At 40.3% G+C, this 23,014-nt stretch overlaps 1 protein-coding gene across 5 annotated transcripts in view; it reads right to left on the reverse strand.

The window, feature by feature from the left end:
* Positions 1–295: 295 nt before the first annotated feature.
* Positions 296–23,014, reverse strand: part of CDCA2 (cell division cycle associated 2) — a 49,347-nt gene continuing 26,628 nt past the window's right edge. For all 5 annotated transcript variants that reach the window (XM_042934529.1, XM_042934530.1, XM_042934531.1 and 2 more), the window contains 7 exons: positions 21,330–21,414; positions 20,658–20,902; positions 16,356–16,434; positions 14,960–15,048; positions 13,913–14,050; positions 3,472–3,643; positions 296–1,644 (listed from right to left, as the gene is read on the reverse strand). In XM_042934529.1, coding sequence (XP_042790463.1) covers positions 446–1,644; positions 3,472–3,643; positions 13,913–14,050; positions 14,960–15,048; positions 16,356–16,434; positions 20,658–20,902; positions 21,330–21,414 — 2,007 coding nt within the window. In that variant the 3' untranslated portion in view covers positions 296–445. The remainder of the gene's footprint in view (positions 1,645–3,471; positions 3,644–13,912; positions 14,051–14,959; positions 15,049–16,355; positions 16,435–20,657; positions 20,903–21,329; positions 21,415–23,014) is intronic.

Consider the following 23,014-nt stretch of genomic DNA (forward strand, 5'->3'; position numbering starts at 1 on the left):
TTTTCCGCAACATTTTAAAAACACATCTTTCTCATTTCCTGGCAGTTTTTAACCTTGTATCACCCTTCAATTTTCATAAAATTCCATTTATCCTATCAATCTGTTTTTTCAGGTCTTCTCATCTAGACACAATGAGTCAATTTCAAGAGACAAATTTTGTTTCCCAACAGACTCCAAAGCTTCAGTCAACACTTACTAGCGAGAAACCTTCAGCAAACATGTGCTATTTGGGGAGAGAAGAACAGATTTAAGAGAATGTTTTCTTTTTGAATGAAGAAATCCCACTTACTTCTACTTACAGAGAGGTTCAAGTCAAATGATTTTATTTGAAATTTTGAACAGGGGAGGAGAGGCGGGGTGAAAGAAATGTTCTGAGCATGGGGTGGCTGGGGGGGTTTACCTTCTCTGCGGCCCGAACGTTCTTCAGGAAATGCCAGTTACCGCTTTAGTTCCCGACGTGTCCGACTCCTTGGATGTCCCTTAGAGAGCTCTCTCCGCTCTGGGGGAGAGAGCTTCTTCTCTTGCAGCATTTTGCCAGAATGGGACCTTTCACGTTCACGGGTGCGGACGTCCACAAGCTCTTCCTCCTCCTCCCAGGTAAACTGGCCGCACTGGCGGCCAAGCCCTCCCTGTCTTTACCCGACACGGGGGGTGCCGTGCTCGGGGTGTGTCCAGAAGACCTGGGGTCTTTACAGAGGGCCACGCTTTCAAGGCCTCTGCTGTCCACTGTGCATATTGTTCTCCTTTTCATTCTTTGGGAAGTGCAGGAAGCGGAAGGAAATGGAAGTGAGATCCAGACGAGCCCTTCCTCTTCCAGATCCTTCTGCAGCCTGGTGCTCCGTCTTACTTTTGTTTCCCTACTTGTTCTCTGAAAGGTCTGCTCTATGGAGTCGGATAAATCTTTATAGAGTTCAGAATTTTCTAAACCAATTTCTACAGGGCTGCTCACCAGGTAGGGAGGTTTGGAATTTCCGTTTTTTTCCGAATTGAAACTCTGGCCGCCAGAGTAACACATAGAGCGTCTTCTATGCTTCTTTCCTCCCCCGTTCATACCAGTGCTTTCACTCTCTGCGCAGCTGCTTCCCGAACCCTCACTCGGATTTGTACTTTCTTTCATATTGTCAAGGAAGACGTCTTTTTGTAAGCCAGACATTACACGTGTGGTCGGCGGTTTCCCTTCTGGAGCTATAACAGAGTCATCCTGCTTTTCATACTTTATGTTCACATCTTCTGAAATTTTAAAGATCTGAAAAAGGTTTTCCACATTTTGGCCAGCGGCAGCCAATTCCCGGGGCGGCAGGATAATACTGGATCCCGCATCATCGGATGCCGGGACCTTTGCGGTCACAGAATCACAGGAAACACGACTGCTCTCATTCTCAGAGCCAGCTTTCAGGTCATTTTCACTTTCTGACTTAATTTCCGCTCTTGGAAGAGTTTTATGTTTACTAGCTTCTACGGTATTTATATCTAAATCTTGCTCTAAAGTAGCGTTAATAAATGGCGAGGAACGTTTGGTGTGAGAGCTGCCGAGTGCAGACAGATCGTACTTATTAAAACCTTGACTCATCTGCAAATCCGGCTTCTGAGGCTTCCTTTGAGGAAGCTTTGCTTCTTGAAGTTCACCACTGGAGTCGAAATCATCTAGGGGCATGGAAATAAGTTTACATCTCAGGAAAAAGTAACAGTGGAAATAAATGTTGACAAATCAAACAGGTGCCATACCGTATTCTGTGTTTTAAGCTTTCAAAACTAGCAAGACCTACAAATGCGACACTGTACCTGCCCCCATCTGGCATCAAGCTCTTTCTCTTTCAGTTCTTCCCCAAGCCACAGGTTAAGAAAATATGTATTTAATACGTGAGTGAATAAAGTACATGACCTCAGACCATGAAAATGAGAAGTGTATCTCAAATCGCTTCCTCTATTCTAATGTGCTTTCCACACTACAAGGTCAATTAGCATGAGGCAGCCATGTTTCCCATTGCCCGAAAAATGAATTACTGAAAACGGGCACCGCCATGCTTCTGAAACTTTTCTAGTAATGTTTCCCTTGAAAGAGAGGGAAAAGAAAACTTGGAATTTGGGGAGCGTTGAGGACTTAGCTAGAAGGGTACTTTTAAAGACACTCAGGTCTTATGCCCTGTGTTAAAAAATTAATAAAAACTGCACCGTACTCTCAAATAGAGCTATGTTTGTTACAGTATTCTGCCTTCCACCTCAGTGCGACTAAAAGTCATCCTCCAGGAACATATCCCAAGTGGAGGGTGTCCTGCATTTTTGGCGCATTGGGTTACACATCACACAGGTGGAAAAAACATCATCAGGGTTTTAAAGCTATGGAACACAACCGAAATAAATTCAGGCTTTCGGTGTTCTAAACTTCAGTACTATTGGATGCCATCTCTCTTGTTATCTCAGGGAGTAAGGGTTTTAATTGGCCAGCCAAATGAATGTTAAAAAATGTTTTAAACGAAACTCAAAACTGTTCGTATCTATAAAACGTCAGCCGAGCCAAAAAGCTAAAAGTATTTCAATTTGAAAAGGTATGTATCCAGGACATGGGTACTCAACATCAGGTCACAGAAGCTAGAGATTATCGTAGGGTCCACTCGGTAGCAACCAAATCATGTCAGTTGGGCTCTTTCTACAACTTTAAAAGTTGAGGTTGATGTATTTTTTCATGAAACTGACAGACTGGAGAAGAAAGGCGGGGGAGGGAGGAAGAGAGAGAAAGGGGCAGGGAAAAAGGGACAGGGAGGGAGGGAAGATTTGCTTTAAACCCTTTCAACACATGATACCACTGGTTATAGACAAAAAAAAAAAAAAAACATGCTTCAGGTATTTTTAAAAAGAAATGATCTGATAAGATTCTAGACAGAAAACCTATACTAACAGTCATTATTTAAACATCTTTGGGAAAACTCCTGTCAGGAACTGGAGATACAATGAAAATAAGACTTAGTTTTCCGTCTCAAGGAGACCGCAATTTGCAGGAGCGGGAGGCAGACAGAACATTATACGCTACATGGTAAAGGTGTAATGCGAACAAAGAGCTTTCCTGGAAAAGCAGCCGGCACGGCTAAATCTTAAAGGATGAGCAGCATCAGGCCAGATTAAAAAGAGGTAGGGTTGCCAACCCCTGACCCAGGATGTACCACATCAAGGAGCTGGGGCTGGAGGTAGCTGTGTCCGTTTAACTTCTGTGCTTTCCTGAAGTTCTGAAGTAGGCAGAAGCCAACAGTCTTAGGGTGGCATATACCTTATTCATCCTTGAAGCTATTATAAATCCTACAGGTACGCTGCACATGGAATGCAGGCTACACATATCTGATGACTGACAAAGACAGCGATTTTTAAAATCGCTGGGAAAGTTGCTATTTTTATTTGTATGCTCTTTACATAGTGAACGGGAAAAGGGGGACAAGGTGGTGGAGAGGATAAAACCTAAACAGGAAAAGAACAAGATACCTGAACGCATCGTTCCGGCGCCTGGGGCGGAAGGCGTCATCTCCGAGACCTCAGGCAGCTCGGGAATAGGACTTAGGAGCGGCTTCTTGGAAGCGATGTCTCTTTCCCCGTATAAAGACTTTTGAATACTTTTCTTTCCCTTTGCTTTCTTCTTTCTGCAACTTTTTAAAGCCTGTGAAGATGTATTAAGACGCAGTAATTGAGAAAGATGTCACGCCGTATACAATTTTGAGCCTTTAATTTGTACAGAAAAACTTGAGACCAGTTATTCCGTTGAAAATTTTAGAAATCTGAGTCAGGCATGGAGGGCTCGGTAGCTTACACAAAGTCAAATAAAATATAAAGAACTCAATTTACAAACTATATGATAACTAACGGTCTACGTTTCCATAAAACATTTGCCCAAGTAAATTCTGGATTAGATGCTCTAGAGTTGACAGACTTAAGACAGGAGATAGGTGTAGCTAGGCTATCGTTAGGATGACTCAGGATTAGCCTAGAATGACTTATCTACTAGAACCTATGAGGGGCTGTTTTCTGCTCACACGTTTAGATGAAGAAACAATAGTTATGTACATAAAGGTTACGTAAAAGTGAAAGATAACACAAAGCTGGCTGAGCTGCTTCAAACATTAATAATCAAGATTAAAATGAATAGGTCAAGGGGTGCCTGGGTGGCTCCATCGGTTTAAAGTCCTACTCTTGGTTTTGGCTCAGGTCATGAACTCACACTTCATGAGTTCGAGCCCCATGTTAGACTCTGCACTGACAGTGTGGAGCCTGCTTGGGATTCTGTCTCCTCCTCTCTCTGCCCCTCCCCGACTTGCTATCTCTCTCAAAATAAATAATAAAAAAAACATTAAAAAATGAATAGGTCAAAAATAAGATGGGTTTTAACAAGCATAAGTAGAAGAGGGACAAAGGAATGGTAATAACTGGTGGAAAACACGTGGGTTTCTATACAAATTAAAACTGTCCTAATAATATCCGGAATGTAGTACTGAATTCAATTTTGACTGCCATATTAGCAAGTGAGAATTAATGTTCTCTGTTAAAAAAAAAAAAAAGCTTCACATGGAGAAGACCTCAGGGAAACTCAAACACTGTGTTGAAATAATAGATTATTATGAGCAAACAGAAATACACTCAATGCGATCATATTGGAGAGAACCAGACTTTAGGTTAACATAAGGAATGTGTTTTTAGCCATTAAAGCTTCCAGAAAATGGAATCCATTGAAACATTTATTGAGAAACCACTCTGTGCAGGTAATGACTTGCTAGGTAGAAGATACAAAAACAGGATGTGGTCTTTAGGGGGCTCACCATCGAACAGCAAGTAACCATTATTGATACATATACACGATGTCAGACTCTATATGGACTGAGATGGGTCCCTGGCCTCCAGAAGGCTTAACACTGCTCCACAAAGCAGGCAAGGAGGCCCTTGTATGCAATGAGTAGGAGCCTGAAAACAATGAAGGCTAACTGCACAGTGACTCAGAGAGTGACAACATTCGATTTTACATTTAAAGAAAGATCATTTGGGTGAAAATATAGAAACTAATGATGTGATGGATGATATTCAAGAGTACAAAAATGGCACAGAACTGCATGTTCCTTGAGAGATCTATAGATATCCTGTAAAAACAAAACAAAACAAAACATTCCATGGAAAAATAATTTTAGAACTGTACAAGATAAATGTTCCTCTTGGTGATTTGCAATATATATTTACCATTAAATTCTCTGAGAAGTCCCTCAGTATAAATAATCTCTATACACATTAGGAAAATACCGGGTTAACTATTTTTCCACGAAAAATTTATTTCTATGGAACATCTGTTGACATTCCATGGGACAGTTGGGGAAATGAAAGCTTGGTCAGTGGATGTGGAAACCAGGAGAAAAATCTCGGGCTCCACAGAGGAACTACAAAAGAGAGCAGATGGCCTTCGGTGCTGGATGCCTGACGTTGCCACCTACCTGCCCTATGATCTTAGGCAAGTCACCCCACCTCTCTGTACCTCATTCTCCTCTGCAAAACGGGAGCCACAGAAAGCTGTGGTGAGCGCTGAGTTAACATAAATGAAATGGTTAAAATAAGGCTTGATCCATACACAGAAAAGAGCTATGTGTCAGCCATTCTTGGTCTTTTAAATTCCTTCCTGATACGAAGAGAATTGACACGGGGGAAAATATTTTTAGTATCAAATTATGCTTGGTATTACAGTGTGACAGACACAGGCCCTACACAGTCAGTGAATACGCTGCAGTCAATGTCACCTGGTTATGACCTCTAGAACAGTTTCTGATTCATAGGTACAAAAAATACCCTGTTGGCAGGATTTGGGCCATCTCTGTCTACATAAAACGTCTTCAGTCCCTGCAACGCTGCCTGACACGTAACGACTTCCCAACAAACAGGTATGAACAAATGGATGAATAAATGTAGAATGAAAAGGTATAGGTAAACTTCGTAAAATTTGCTACACATGATGATAGCTTTCTCATGGTCACGGGCCAAGAGAGGTGCAGCGCCCAAAGATGGGACTAAAGGCTAAAGCACCTGTGCTCTGTCGGGGACACACGTCTAGCACTGCCTAGCTTACCTGCAGAGGCTGGAACCGTAACAAAATTCAATTTTACTCCAATACAAAAGCCTTGCTTATACGGTAACAGCGAAGTCACCTGTGGCTGGAATTTTAGGGAAGACATTAATGTGCAAACAGGATGGTTTATGACCTGAAGCAGAAAAAGGACAACTGAAGGTATGGACCCCCAAAGTGACTTCGTTTACTTTAGAATCACCAGTATTTCGTCTCAGATAGTAAAGGAGGTCTCGACACGGAAGCAGAAACTTACTATTTGCACAGGTACTTAAGTTGCTTCCTGTGAGTAGCTTTAAAATTATTTAAAAATAATTCATGGGCTACGACCCAGCAATAGCACTACTAGGAATTTATCCAAAGAATGCAAAAATGCTGATTCACAGGGGCAGACGCATCCCCACGTTTACAGCAGCGCTATCGACAACAGCCAAAGTATGGAAAGAGTCCAAATGTCCACTCACTGATGAACGGGTTAAGATGTGGTATATAGGGGCGTCTGGGTGGCTCAGTTCAGTTGAGCATCAGACTTTGGCCCAGGTCATGATCTAGCAGTTTGTGAGTTTGAGCCCCGCGTAGGGCTCTGTGCTGACAGCTTGGAGCCTGGAGCCTGCCTGAGATTCTGTCTCCCTCTCTCTCTGCCCTCCCCCGCTCACGCTCTGTCTCCTTCAAAGCTAAACATTATTTGGAAAAAAAGATGTGGTATGTACATATATATAATGGAGTGCTACTTGGCAATGAAAAAAAAGGAAATCTTGCCATTTCCAACAACGTAGATGGAACTGGAGGGTATTATGCTAAGTGAAATAAGTCAGTCAGAGAAAGAAACACATGTTTCCAGTCATATGTGGAAACTGAGAAACTTAACAAAAGACCATGGGAGAAGAGAAAGAAAAAAATAGTTACAAACTGAGAGAGAGGCAAACCATAAGAGACTCTTAAATACAGAGAACAAATCGAGGGATAATGGGGTAGGGGGTTGGGGGGATGGGGAAAATGGGTGATGGGCATTGAGGAAGGCATGTGTTAGGAGGAGCACTGGGTATTGTAGGTGATGAATCACAGGAAACTACTCCCAAAGCCAAGAGCACACTGTATACATTGTATGTTAGCTAACTTGACAATAAATGATATAAAAATGAATACATAAAAATTAAAAAATAATAACAATAATTCATGGGGCACCTGGGTGGCTCAGTCGGTTAAGCATCCAACTCTTGATTTCAGCTCAAGTCAGGATCCCATGGTTTGTGAGTTCGAGCCCCGCATTGGGCTCTGCACCAACAGCACACAGCCTGTTTTAGATATTCTCTCTCAAAAATAAACATTTAAAAAGTATATATAGGGTGCCCGAGTAGTAGCTCAGTCAGTTAAATGTCTGACTCTTGGTTTCCATTCAGGTCACGATCTCACGGTTTCGTGGGTTCGGGCTCCACACTGGGCTCTGCAATAACAGTGCTGTGAAGCCTGCTTGGGATTCTCTTCTCCCCCCCACCCTCTCTGCCCCTCCACCAGTTGCCTGTCTCTGTCTTTCTCTTCAAAACAAATAAGTAAACTTAAAACAATTTTTTTTAATCAAAAGTATACAGAATTCACGTACACGGCAACAAATCAAATTGTACAGGAAAGCTTATGATGAGAAGCACACACTTCCTTATCCCTGTTGTTTACTTATTGGTTCCATTTTTGGTTCTTACAGCTAGCTCCATCTTTCTAAATAAGAGGCTCCTGCTGTTTTTAACTTCCTATAATGGAAAATTTCAAACACACAACAGGTAGAGAGAACAGTATATTGAACCCCATGTACCCATCATCTAGCTTCAACAATTACTAACAGAAATCAGGATTCATTTATACTCCCCTTCCCTCAGATCCTTTTAAAGCAAATCCCACACATTACCTCATTTCATCTGAAAATCCTATAGTATCTGTAAGAGATAAGAGCTCCCTTTTTTTTCCCATAATAAAGTGAAGTCTTTGATTACCTAGCATTGTATTTTATTGTTGACATTTTCCTTTTACAATGCAATTTTACCACACCCCAACTTTTTAAGACATACCTGACACAAAACATGTAAGTTTAAGGTATACGATGTAATGACGATGTATGTATATATCGCAAAAGGATTACCTTTTTTTTAATAACAACTACCATTTGGCAATAAAGGGCTCATACACACAACAACCTGGACAAATCTCCAGAGAATTGTGCTGAGTGAAAAAACAAAGCCAGTCCCAAGAAGTTACATAGAGTGTGATTACATTTACATAACATTACCAAAGTGACAAACTAACAGACATGGAGAACAGATTAGCAATTGCCAGTCAAGATGGGGGAAGTAGACAGAACTACAAAATGGCAAGAAGAGATCCCTGTAGCGATGGAAATCCTCTGTATCTTGACTGGGTTGATATTTTCCTACGTGACACTGCACAAGTTATACATGTTGTCATTGGGGAAAACTGGGCATAAGGTACTTGGGAGATCTCTGTAATTCTCGTGACAACAGTATAAATATCTAAAATGATCTCAAAATAAACAGCTTAAACACAAAGAACAAAGACAACAATTTTCCCTAATATTTCATTTCCTCGGAGATCAAATTTCTCTAATTGGCCCATAAATGTCTTCTTACAACTGTTCAAATCAGGATCCCAAAAAGGTCTTCACACATTTGCTTTGTTGACAGAACTCTTTTACTCTATGGTTCTTTCTTTCTTCCCTTGCCATTTATTTGATGAATAAGCTGAGGCATCGGTCCGGTAGACTTGGCCAAACTCTGGATTTGGTTGACTGCAATCATGGTGTCTTGAGTTTCCTCTACCTCCTATACTTCCTAAAAAATTGGTCATTAGATAGATCTAGGCTTGATTAGATTCAGCTTTGTTTTTTTGTTGAAAAGAACATCTCATGGATACCTCTAGGCTTCCTCATTGCACTGGAAGGCCCATATTCTCTCCCCTGTGACACTGTGATTGACCAGTGGGCTCAGGTGTTCAGTCCAATGCACCCATTATGCCCCTCCATCAGCCTTCCATCTAATGATTAACAACTTTCACGAATGTGTTTTTATCTAATGGTAGAAATTCTCCTATAAATAACTTTACCTCATCAACTATTTGTTCACCTGAACTTATTTTCCAGTTTTCACAAAAAGGAGTGGGTGTCCTAGACAGCTTCCAAGGTGACTTTTGAGATTTTTTTAACTATTATGAAGCGTTTTTTTCAGATTTGAAGTCTGTGTTTCAATCCACCACAATTTTTGTCTGATAGTCACATTGTCCCACTTTTGGTCAGTGGAGCCCCTTTGAGACAGTCTGATGTCCTTTCTCGTGGCCCCAGTGGTTTAAGCTTCCTTCGTTGGACACTGGTACAGACCCAGGCTCATTTCCTACAAGTGCTGTTTAGAAATCTGAAAGCAGCCATTTCACTGATCAATTTTAGCTGAAAATGGTATTAAGGAATGCCAATCTAGGGGGACACCTGGGTGGCTCAGTCGGTTAAGTGTCTGACTTCAGCTCAGGTCATGATCTCACGGTCCGTGAGTTCAAGCCCCGCGTCGGGCTCTGTGCTGACAGCTCAGAGCCTGGAACCTGCTTCAGATTCCGTGTCTCCCTCTCTCTCTGTCCTCCACCTCTCCCCCGCCCCCCACCAGCTCCCACCCTGTCTCTGTCTCTCACAAATGAATAAACATGAAGAAAAAAAAGGCAATCTAGGGGTGCCTGGGTGGCTCAGTGAGTTAAGCTTTCGACTGCTGATTTCAGCTCAGGTCATGATCTCAGGGTCATAGGATCAAGCCCTGAGTCCAGCTCTGGGCGGGGCATGGAGCCAGCTTAAAGATTCTCTCTCTCTCTGCCCCTTCCCCTGCTAAGAAGGAAGGAACTAAGGAAGGGAAAGAGAGAGAAAGGGAGGTTGAGACAGAGACAGAGACAGAGAAAGAGAGGAAGGAAGAGAAAAGAGATGAAAAGAAAGGGCAATCTAGGTGTCAGAGGTGCTCACTGCCAGGAAATCTTTTGAAAAGAAAAAAGACATGAGTCCAAACTGATACTTCCAATTCAAATTCTGCCTCACAAGGTTCTGAATTTGATTTTAACAGCCATAGTGCTTGCTACGGCCAGGCACTGTTCTAAGCATTTTACACGTATTAACTCATTAAACGCACACAAGAAGCTCACAAATGCTGTACCGTTCTTACCTTTATTTTAAAACCAACAGAGAAATCAAGAATCTTTCCCGCCATTCCACTGGTGGGAAGTGGTCAAGCCAGAATTTAGAACCCAGGTTGTCTGCTCCAGAACCTGCAGGGTTAACCCCTCTACTGTAATGTTAATGCCCTCGTTTTCACCTTCTCTACCCACTTTCTCACCTTCTGCTAGTAGCTACATTTGGATCATCGTCTTGCATGACAATCAAGTTCTTAAAGCTTTGCCCTTAGTTGAAAACAAATAGCATTTACGTTATCACTGTGTAAACGTTTTTCATCGTTTTTCATCGCTCTGCCAAGGACAACGCTCGCATTCGTCTCCCGGGGCGCCTCCTGTAGAGGATTCCTAGCACTAGAAAACATACTTTTTTTTTTTTTTAATATAATTTATTGTCAAATTGACTCACAATAAATAAATAAATAAATAAACAAACTTGAACACAAAAATAAATAAATAAAAGGCCAACTGAGGGGCACTTGGCTCAGTGGGTTAAGCATCTGACTCCGGCTCAGGTTATGCATGATCTCACGGTCTGTGAGTTTGAGCCCCGTGTCAGGCTGTGTGCTGACAGCTCGGAGCCTGGAGCCGGCTTCAGATCCTGTCTCTCTCTCTCTGCCCCTCCCCCATTCGTGCTCTGTTTCTCTCTCTCAAAAATAAATATTAAAAAAAAAAAACACCATACTTTTCCTTAACACTACTTTATTGCTTGAAATCACACTAACGTTTGCTTTGTACTTACTCCAAAACGTTTATTTGAAATGGCACAGGGAAATAATTACCTTTCTTTTTGCTCCTGATACAACACACCTTCCACTTTCTCCATCATAGGTCTTTTTGCTTTTCTCTCCAGAGAACTTCTCCCTAGAGCACCCTTTCCTCTTGCTCCAACCTGGACTGGTCGCTCCTCTCTGCTGGCCGAACGACCGTGTTTAGAAACTTCTCTCGCACTGCTCTTCTGTACTATGAGAGCCATCATGTTCTGAACTCGACCTAAATAGTCCTTTTCTCCACTCTGCCAAACCCCCTTTCTTTTGACAATGTCTCCCCTTCTCTTCTCCTGTTCTGAGATACCTATGTAGTCTCCTAGATTCGGCTTTCATGTCTCTTCTTACTTGTTTCTCTTTCGCTCTACCTTCTTGGGAGACGTTCCTTAACTTCATTGTTTAGTCTTTAGCCAACAGCTAAATTTTACATATTTAAGGATACTTCTTCCTCTGCTCCTCTTTGACAGCATCCCCTTCTTAGTTTTATGCAGATACTTGATTAAATCTGAAGTGTATGGGAACATTTTTCTTTTTTGAGGAAGTTTCCTTCCATTCCCGGAATAACATCTCTTTCTGGGGTCAGGTTTTCAGCTTTTAAATATTAGGTCTTTTGTGCTCTTGTTTCTCCTCAGTTGTCTGATTTTACAGAAGAGACAGGATACATTGGCCTGAGTTTCTTCTGCTTTCCAGCTGTCTCTTTCCTGCATGGAAATTCTATTAGGAACCAGGGCGGGGCGGGGCGGGGCGGGGTGGGGCAGGGCAGAATGGGGAGTGTCAACCTTAGGCTTTGCTTTAGGGCAAAAGCAGGCTGTCAAGACTGTTGGACCTTATCTAAAGGCCAGAATGAGGGCTTTCACCTGCATGACTTCCGTACATTCTGAGATGGGAGAACAAGGAGGGAGAAGGCGGTGAGGTGCTAACTGGTGCAGACTGTCTCCATTACTGTTTCCCACTCTCGCCACCACTCTGTTTACGGGGCCCAGAGTCTTCTGGGATCCCTATGGGCAAGCTGGCTCCTAATGGCTCTCTGGCTCCCTCGGAGCACATTCTGGGCTGTAAATTTACCTCTTTCTTCTGTCAGTGTGCCATCATCCACTGTCTTCTAGAGATTCACTGAAGGCTGTCATCTGTTGGGTAATATCCCTCCTCACTTCCTTCCTCTTCTCACTGCTATTCTTAGTCTTTTGATTCTATCAATTATTTTGATTCTGTGGGGTCCCGAGAGGGGTTGAAACAAACTTTACTGCTCAACCCTCCTTGAACTTTCTGACTATTGATTTTATGTGAAGAAGTATGCGTACATTCTTTGTAACAGTGCTATGTAAAGAGTATGAAGAAAATCAATTTCTGATGCAATAATATAAGATGTACATGCATATTTATGAACTTAGGTTTATTTTTTTCAACCAGGGGATCTCTCAATGGAGTGTGACCTAAAAGAGGGACTGAGCCAGGAAAACTTCCAGTTTCTTCCTGGCTTTCCTAAATGGCAGATGTTTGGGCCATGTTTAAGCCAGTTTTTGTTGAATGGAACGGGATGGAAGTTTACTGACTGTTTTGCAGGGGGAGGGTGTTGGGGGAAAATTGGCGAGTTACTTTAGTTTTCAAAAAGTGGATACTGGAGGTGCTTACAGGATGGTTTAAGAAGAGAAGTCTAGTAGGCTGCTCAACATGTTTCTAGATCAGAAAGATTTGGGAGGCACCAACCATGCTGCCTAGGACATCACCCAGAAAATATACAATTTGGAAAGGCAAAGAGTAGAACTCTAGGGAATACAAACTAAGGGTGGGTGAAAGAAAATAAACCTTCAACAGGGACTGTAAAGGCCGCTCTCAATTATGTCAAACGCTGCTGAGGTGGCAGCTTGTACCGGATTTTACTTACTAAGCTACTCAATATCTTGGAAAAATACTTACAGGGAAGAGGTAGAAAATGATACACCAGACTTCAGGTAATACCTGGAACTATGACTCTACCTTAGGAGCACCTGTGTCTCTCCAGCAGCAGTGTTAGATGGGAGAGGGGATAATGGATTAATCCAGAGTTGAAATGGAATGAAAAGGGGCAGAGAACTGAGGTTACTGACAAGAGCTGGTGAAACAGCTCACGCGGTTTGGGGCGAACAGGAAACACAGGAGATGACGGGATGCCTGCCTGCTGGAGGGTACACAGAGGGGCCAGAAGACTGCTGGTACCGGACGAGGAACGTGAGTAAGGGAATGAGGAGGTGGGATGTGCCGGCAGCCGGGGGTCAGGGAACTGGACATAGAACATGTACTACTGGAAGTGGGACGGGTACCAGCAAGCTGCGGGCGGGGTGTGGCAGAGGAAGGTCCGGATCACCCAAGTGAAAGGGGTCTGGTGACTGGGTTAAGGTGTTGCACTCGCTATCCCTGACGAGACAGTGAAGTCACCTGAGCCAGCACAGGCCTTGAAGTGTTGAGAAAGACACAGAGTCAGTTTCTCAATTCTTCCTTAAACAAGGGGAAGAGATTGAGCCAGCCACTGGCAGAAGCAAAGCCACACAAGCGGCAGGTGGTCCACTCACCTTTGTCTAAGAAATTGGAGGAATCCTCTCAAAGGCTGAGGTTGGATCAGATTCAAAGGGAAAAATCAACTTAACATTTGAGTGCCAACATTTTACTGGGCTAATATACGTAACACAACGACGAAGATACAAAAACGGTCCTCGGGTAATTATAACTGAGTACATAATTGCTTATGGTCCTTTCTATTCTGTGATGATTTTAATACTCTCGGTCCAATGTTAACTGGAAAAAAATTTCTTTCCATGCTTTCCTAACCATACAACAAAGAAACGTACCACTTCGATTCTTATTATGTCTTTCAACACACACTTACTTGGTTCTTTTTAGGACGCACTCTTTCTGTGTGTTTGCTTTCCTGAGATTTCCTCCTATTAATTTTCTTTTCTTTACAAGGCTGAGCTTCTGTATGAAGTAAGTTGCAAACCTCCTCTTCTGCAAAAGTGATCAATTGCTATAAAAAAATTTAAAGTAGGGATAACCATAAAGCAGTTACATTTTGATATGTTTTCCACATTTATTTTTCCTCCCACACTACTTCTACCGTTTTATATCCCAGTTCCTCTTAATTCACAAATTCCATTAGAAATATTTTAACCAGCTTAAACTCGCATGGGGAGAATAGGAATTACCAATTTCTGATCTTATTAAACACAGACCCAAAGAAGCATATGCATTCTGCCCATTAAGGAAGAAAAAAAAGTTTAAGATTAGTTGATTTACCTATTTACCAAATATGTATTAAGCATCTACAATTTAGCAGCTAACTGCTGTTGAGTTATGAGGGGAAAGATGCATTTAGATGATCTAAATTTGAATTCTGGCTTTATCACCCAACAGTATCAGCGAAAAGCCCTATAATGGTAATATTATATATTTACGAATTTAAATAAAAATCCAACTTTACCTAATTATATAATAAAATAGGAAAAGACACACATTCAATGGGAGCTATGCTCCTACTAGAAAGTGTTAAAACCCAGTGTTAAAAACCAAAATGAAATATTTTTGTAAAAAGGTATAATTATGCCATTTTCTGGCTCTGTTATTTACACACTACTCTTCTCCACTGTGTACCTCAATAAAATTCATAAAACCACACAGATCCTAAAGAAACATTCCAAACAGATTACCTCCCACATAACACAAATTCTGATAGCATCTTGTTTTACTGTATTTTTCTTCTAATAAAATTAAAATCAAATCAGAAAAAGAGCATTACTGTGGTGATATGCTACGTAGGTATTAACTGTGAATGACTGCAATCAAATCAAGATTTTACCCATAGTAATTTGACCATAAAAACAAAAAATCTATAGTAAGATTTAAAAACAAATATACTATGCCAAATACAAACACTTACACTTCTTCGGTTAGAGGCCCGTGTGATTCTACCAACTTTATGGGAGGCTGTTTTCTCATGGTTATTTGAAGAACTAAAGGTATCAATGCCTGATGAGTAAGACACAAGCAAAATTAGGGTAGCTAAACAAAAAGTCGTAAGAGCCGTAATTTTCTGGATACACTGGGTACTCTTATGGATACCCACCTTTGCTTTTAGCATAACATAGTATCTAAGCATAAATAATTACCAAGAATAAATTTTGAGATTCAAAAACATGCTTTAAAATTTTAAGTTCCCTCAACACCCAGAAACCGTCACCACTTTCCACAGAGACAGCATATTACCCTAAGATAACAGATTAAATCATATTATAGGAAATACCATTTTCACTGATGGCATCTATTTATCCCAAGCTACATTTTGTACAATAAAATTGCAATGAAGGGCATTAAGATGATCCTGAAAATAACTATTGTAGTTTACAAAATTCAAGTAATTTTTCATTTGACCACTTTTAATGGTATAAATGAAAGGAAGTATAATGTGTGTTAAAGAGCACACGGTCTTTAGAATATGATAGACTATGCTTCCAAGCTTAGCTCTAAGTTCGCACTACAGGTCTTGGATTCTGCACCAATGAACCTGGTTCGTGTTGTCTAGCTAACGAGAAGCCACTAAAGGACTTTGATCAAGGGGGAGAGACACGAATAATGGTTCCCATCCTAAGTGCTTTTCCCATAACATTTGTCATCTAAGTCCCGGTTTGCCTTATCATGATCATAAAAAAGCCAGAGACCTTGAAAAGTGCATGTGTCCAAAAGGCCAAGTTAATGTTGGTGAACAGGTCTGGATACTGAAAAAAGACCCATACGATCCGGATCACTCAACAAAAGGAGCCTACTACTGATAATTAAGACTTGGGAGGGCAACTCCACTGCCTGCAGTGACTTGAAAAATGGCACTACCTATCTATGGAGGTTCAATGTGGGTGATTAAAAGGTATGAGACTTGGATGGGCAAGAGGCTTCTTATAAGCTTTTCTGTACTATTTATTTTTTTTATTTTTTTAATGTTTATTTATTTATTTTTTTGGAGAGACAGAGCACAAGCAGGGGAGGGGCAGAGAGAGAGGGAGACACAGAATCAGAAGCAGGCTCCAGGCCCTGAGCTGTCAGCACAGAGCCCAACATGGGGCTCGAACTCACAAACTGTGGGATCGTGACCTGAGCTGAAGTCAGATGCTTAACCGACTGAGCCACCCAGGTGCCCCAATACTATTTGGTTTTTTAAACCAAATATGCATTATTATAATAAAAATAAAAATTTTAAAAGGAATTAAGGAGATTTAGTTTCATATTGACACATACTGAAAATGACACTTGTATGATTCTAAGATTAAAAAAAAAGTTACTACCTGAAAGAGTCTCAGAGATTGAAGACTTATTAAGAGGACTCAGAACGGCAAATGACACCTGAAGAGGTTCTATGTTTTCCTGAACAAAGAAAAACAAGAGCAGAAATCAGACATCCTTAAATTCAGTGGACGTATGTGCCCAAAAGAAAATAAGGACTTATTTTTGTAGGTGGAATTGTAATAAGCATAAAGATGAGTAATCAATAAAAGAGAAAAAAAGTCAAAGCAAAGATATTGGATATAAACACATATTATATAATATTTATCAATCTTTAATGAAACTAAGTTTACTAACTACAATCCAACAAATAAAAATAAAACATTAAGTGAAAGTAGCCATAATGATCCACTAACAAGTTACTCTTTGGTTTATTTAAAATCACACATCCTAACTTTAAAATAAATAGGGCATTCCATTAATAAACACAACCTAACATTTCAATATTATTCAGGGGAAATTCAGAGAAAATGGCACTATAAATGCAGACCCACATTGCTAGTATGATGGTAGCTGTTGGTTTCTCATAGAAAAAAACTTGTGACTTTGAAGAAACTTGTCTTTAATCATCAGTTTGGCATAGAGGTTTTTTTTTGTTTTCCCCAGAAATGACCATATGGCTTTGCTTAGTTTAATATGGTGCATTACAGCTTGTTTTTCAAATATTAAACCAACTTTGCATCTCTGGATTAAATCTCACTTGGTCATGATGTAGTATCTCTATGTATTATGTTCATGAGGATACTGGGTTATAGTGTTCTTAAAAATAAATGTCTGATTATGAAATAAATATTTAAAAGAAAAAAAAAGAAAGGAATGTTTACATTTAATGAATACACATTTAATTCATGGAGTTGTGACTAGTGTTTTTAAATAGTTGTTCCTAAAAATTCTGAAAACTGAAAAAATCAAAAATAAAAAGATAATGTCTGACTACGGTGTCAGGTTAATGCTAACATTAATGAACTGGGAATTACTCCCACCTCCTCAATCTGTTTGAAAGAGTCTGCAAAATGAGGTCTTCCTTAAGTGTCTGGTAGAATTCAGTAGCAAAATCATCTGGACACGCAGTTTTCTACGTGGGAAGGTTCTGACTACAACTGCAATTTCTTCAGTTGATATAGGGAGGATGAGGTAAGGGATTTCTTCCCAAGTGAGACTGGGTAGTTTGTGTTTTTCAAGACATAGGTCTAGTTTATCTAAATTGTTGAATTTATTGGCAGTAAGTTTTTCATAATACTTCCTGATTATCCTTTTATCTGTATGAACCTTCTAATAATACCTGTTAGAATGTATAGTCACCGCTCATTCCTTATATTGGTAGTTGGAGTATCTTCCCTTTTCCCTGAACAGTCTGATTACAAGTTTACTCATTGTTTTAAGGCATAATCTTTTTATCTCAATGACTTTTCTCTATTGCTTTTCTTTTTTACTTCACTGAGTTCTGCATTTATCTTTATTAAGTCCTTCTGCTTACTTTGGCTTTAATTGCTTTTGTCAGTTTCTTAAAGTGGAAGTTGAGATCACCAATTTGTCTCTTTATGTTGAAATACAGGCTTTATTCCCCTCTAAGCCTGCTTTAGGTGCATCCCATACATTCTTGTTGTTGTTTTGTTTGTTGTTTAGGGTTTACAGCATTCATCTTTAACTTACACCACTTTGCGTACAGGTTAAAAACCCCTCCCAGCTTCCATACCATGTTACTTTTGTTGTATATTTCACTAACTAGGTTATAAACCAAACGATACACTAGTTATTCTTGCCTTAAACAATTTTTTATAGAGATTAAAGTGTGCTACATTCACCCACGTGTTTATAGCATTTTCAATGCTCTTCATTCCTTTGCTAGATTTCCATCTGGAACCGTTCTCTTCCTGATGAAGGGACTTCCCGTAACATTTCTTCTAATGCTACCCTGCTACAGTAATGAATTCTCTCGGCTTCCATATGTCTGAAAAAGCCTGTTCTTCACCTTTGTTTTCAAATATAGTTTCACTGGATATAGAATTCTAGGTGGACAAGTTTTTGTTGTTGCTGTTATTTGGTTTTTTGCTCCAAGTAATTAAGTACATCTTCAACAGATGCTGCTGTGTTGTCTTCTGGCTTGCACAGTTTCTAATGAGAGTTCTGCTGTCTCTCATATTGTTGTTTTTTATGTCATGTGTCTTTTTACTCTGGTTCCTTGCAGGCCATATATCACTGATTCTAAGCAATGATGTGTCTTTGCATACTATTCCATGTTTCCTGTGCTGGGAATTTGCTAGACTTCAGGATCTGTGAGTTTATCATTTTATCAAATTGGAAAATTTTCCATCATTATGTTTCAAACTTTTTTTTTTTTCCCTGTTCTGTCTGATCTCTCTTCTCCTTTGGGACTCTAATTACATGTATATTATGCCACCTAAAATTGTCCCAGCTTACCAACTGCTCACTTTTGCTCATTTTTATTCTTTCATGCAAAATAATTTCTATTGTTGTATCTTTAAGTTTGGTAATCTTTTCTTTTGCAGTCTCTAATATGCTATTAATCTCATTCAACCTAATTTTCTTCCCAGAGATTATAATTTTCAGAGTTCAAGTTGGATCTTTTCTATATTTCATGTTCTTAACAAGTTCAATATTTCCTTCACCTCCTTGAACATAGGAAAGATAGATTAAAAAAACTTTCAAAGCCTCTGTCTATAAATTCTACCATATGTGTAATTTCTGGATCTACTTTTATTGATTGATTTTCCTCTTTATTATGGGGGCACCTTTTCTTACACGTCTATTAGTTTTTAATTGAATGTCAGACATTTTGAATGTAACACTGTTTGACACTGGATAGTTTTGCTATTCTTGAGCTTTGTTAGACAATGCAGTCAAGTTACTTGGAGAAAAGTGGTATCCTTTCAAAGCTTTTAAACTCTGCTAGGCTTTTAATCTAATTCTGTTCTACTAGTGAGGCAATGCTCTCCTGAGTGTCTGATGTGCTGTGAATTATAAGGTTTTTCTACCACTCAGGTTGGTGGGAACACTACTACTGCCCCTCTGTGAACCCTAGGGATTGTTCCCTCTGTTCCATCTGGGTAGTCATTTCCCTGGCCTCGGGCAGTTTACTTACAAGTTCATGGAGACCAGTGCTCAGCTACAGATTCAAGTGAGACCCTTTGCAAATCTCCAGGGCTCTCTGTGCAGCTCTCTCCTCTCTGGTACTCTGCCATAAGCTCTAGCCTCCTACACTTTCCCAGACCCTAACTCCCATCCCCTCAACTCACGGAGACCACCAGGCTCCACCAAGGTAAGCCCTTCCTGTGCAGTGGCCTGGCAGTCCAGCCCAGGCAGTAAATTGGGGCTCTCGTACAGCTTGCCTCACTTGTTACCCACTCTCAGGGATTACTATCCTATGCTTCCTGATGTTCAATGTCTGAAAACCACTGTTTTGTGTGTTTTCTGGGGGGTTTTTCTTTTAGTTGTTTCTCATGAAAACATAAATTAGGTCCCTTTGACTCCATCTTAGCTGAGAGTGGAATATTCTTATTTCAAAGTGCAATAGGCCAGGGAGAGAACGAATGATGGTCCCAATATAAAAATAGGCAATTCTCTAGAGAAGAAATTCAAATGGCTCACGAACGTATGAAAAATGTTCAAACCTCACTAGTAAAAACTAGAAGTTTTCAAGTCATCTTTTTCCATTAAGCTATTAAAAAAAAGTACAGTTAATACCCAGGGTTTACAAAGTATGGTAAAATAAAACCATTTATACTGCTATTGAGTCCAGACTGGTACACTTTCTGGATGTTCACCAATATGTATCAAAAAGGTGAAACACATTCCTCTTCTTTCATCCAGTAATTCTCCCTACAGAAATTCATCTTAAGGAAACAAGTGTATATTTACAGCATATCAGTTCTAAGACTGGTGCTCTTTCACACCTTTCCTCATCTAAAATCTGAGCGCATCTTACAAATTCATGGGGTGTCAGAGCTTACGGTCTAGCCTTCTCTCCTGGTGATACATAAAGCGATGGTACATCCTACAGTCCACAGTATTTCAGCTCCACGAAACATTCTATGTACAAGGAACCCTGCAAGTAGGAGACAGCAGGGAATAACCCATGCACTTGTCGGGATGAGCGACAAGGATGGGGCGGGGCAGGGCGGTGGGGGGGGGGGGGGTGGGAACCTACCTATACAAGTGCATTAAATTATACCGACACATCATCTAGTCCATTTCATGATTTCAAAGCATAATTACTGTTCACACAAAACAGGTGAGGTCTGATGAAAATATAAACAAGTTTGCTCCACGCTTTTCACACTTACGAGATTCTCCCCCTTGTCATCAAAATCTGGTTGTGATAACCGTGCAGGAACTGGTGATTGCTCGAGTGGCAGGGGACTGACATTACTCAAATCCTTTTTGCGAACAGGTGTTCCTCCTTTACGCAACGGAGTATTTGCTGGCAAAGACTCATCAAACACCTCAGGGCTTAGATCCTCTCCAAAAGTAACTCTCTTCCTCTTCCTGACATTTAGAAAGGCTGGCACTTTACAATTTTCTTGACCTTCTATAGATAATGAATGGGTAGATAAAAAATTAGGCTACATTTCTTATCTAAAGTACGTATCCTAGAATCTTTTAGCAGCTATTATTTGTATAATAGTAAATACTGTTTGTAGAGAAAAAAATTCAAAATGGAAAAGGTAAGCAGTATTTCTAATTACAATACAGTAATAGATTTTAAAGTAAATTTTGCATGAGTATCTTGGAAGTTAACAAAATTGGAATATTAATTTCCTTTAAGTGTTACCATTAAGTACAAATGGGCAGATGAAACGAACAGACCAATTCTGAGACTCCAACCAACTGTTCATTCCCATGTAATTTGCAAAGCATCGAGGCATTTAGCAGATCATTGAAAATACCACATACTAGAACAGAGTTTTACAAGAAAATGGTATCCTCAGGCTTCCAAATAAGCGTGGATTTCTTACCTGTTGCCTGTTCTTTGCAATAGTTTGCAAGATTTGAGATTAAGCTCGGATGAGTCCCGTCATCACAGAGATTGTCACAGTGTTCCTAAACGAAACAAACATCAATGAATAATTTTACGCATATAAATGCACACTCACAGTCATTAGGAATGGTCACTTTGAACTTTCTTCTGCCGAAGGTAATACTATGTAGTGTCGCAGATTACATTTGCTTTCATAACTGTTCTGGCTTAGTGACATTAGCCACAAGAAAACCTGGACTCTCTCGATACTACTTTAGTAAATCGTATTTTAGGAGAAAATTAAAGAACAGAAATCCATAACACGGGCTGAATGCATTCCATCATTTTTAATCTAGCAAATGAAGTTAAGGAAAATATGAGTGGCTAGAGGTATGATGTACTGTGGATGGTGTCAGATCAGACTATCTATAGGCGTAAAAATTGCACAAAAACAAGAAAACAGGTAAATGGCATAATAGGGTGTTTTGTCTCTTAAGTATGGGAAACAGACTTTTTTTTAAGTGTGTAAATCTCCTGTCCCCATGACTATATTCCTGATTTAGGAGCAAGGAAAGAAGGTAGTATCTGTCCCTCTCTGCTTCCCCAAAAGATTATGGAGTTCGTGAGGAAGGGACAGCGCAAGTCCGGAATCGCCAAACAAGGCAAAGCTCAACACAGGGCCACTGGAGGGAAGCAGGGGAGCGCCAGGGCCGTGGGCTGCATGAGTCACCTCCAAACCATCATCTGCTTCCCAAACCCTGGACCAGTCCTTGTTCTCTAGAGCTGTTCATTTTCTCCAGTGCACCCATTCCAAAAGCCCTCCTTCTCTAAGCAAATGCCCTGCCCCAAACAACCCCCCTTGAGCAACTGTCTCTCAAGTCCATTTCATTTTCCTGACCAGGAAAACGCCCATTATTTGTGAAATAAGTGAACTTAGAAAATAAAATTCTTGTGAGTTTTTACATTTGTTTATAATCAAAACAACCATGAAAATTAGCAAACAACTCAAAGTGTATACACCTACAAACTTTGGAGAGCTTAGTAAAAAGATCAATTATAAAAATCTTCATATAATTTCAGTGGTAGGACTGGATGTTTGCTACGTAACGTTGTTAATCAGTAAGAGTTATACGGATCATGAAGATGCTAAGCCTGTTTGAAAAGAAACCAAATACACAGGATATGAATAAGCAGCCCTGTGTAGAGACCCACATCAGCTCTTCAACCAGAAAAACTGTAAAACAGTTAAATAACCACTGACCATAACTACGTCTGTAAATAGAAGGTACTACTTTACTTTGGCTTTAGAAACAGATGTGTAGGCAGGGCGCCTGGGGGGCTCAGTCGGTGAAGAGTCTGGCTCTTGATTTCGGCTCAGGTCACGATCTCACGGTTCTTGAGTTTGGGATTCTTGATCTCCTGTCTCCCTCTCTCTCTGCCCCTCCCCACTTGCGGGCACACACGCGCCCTCTCCCTCAAAAATAAATAAATAAACTTTAAAAGAGAAAACAGAAAAGAAAGAGATGTGTGGGCATGGCTATATATTTAAATGCATACGGATTGGAAAAAAAAAATTACCTCTTGTTTGCCGGGCACTGGTGCTAACTTCCTATTATTATTCCACTTACTCTGCTCAAATTAGCCATCCTTGCAGAGATGAAACCAAGGTACAAAAAGGTTACA

This window comes from Panthera leo, chromosome B1 (assembly GCF_018350215.1).
Source record: "Panthera leo isolate Ple1 chromosome B1, P.leo_Ple1_pat1.1, whole genome shotgun sequence".
NCBI classification, from domain to species: Eukaryota; Metazoa; Chordata; class Mammalia; order Carnivora; family Felidae; genus Panthera; species Panthera leo.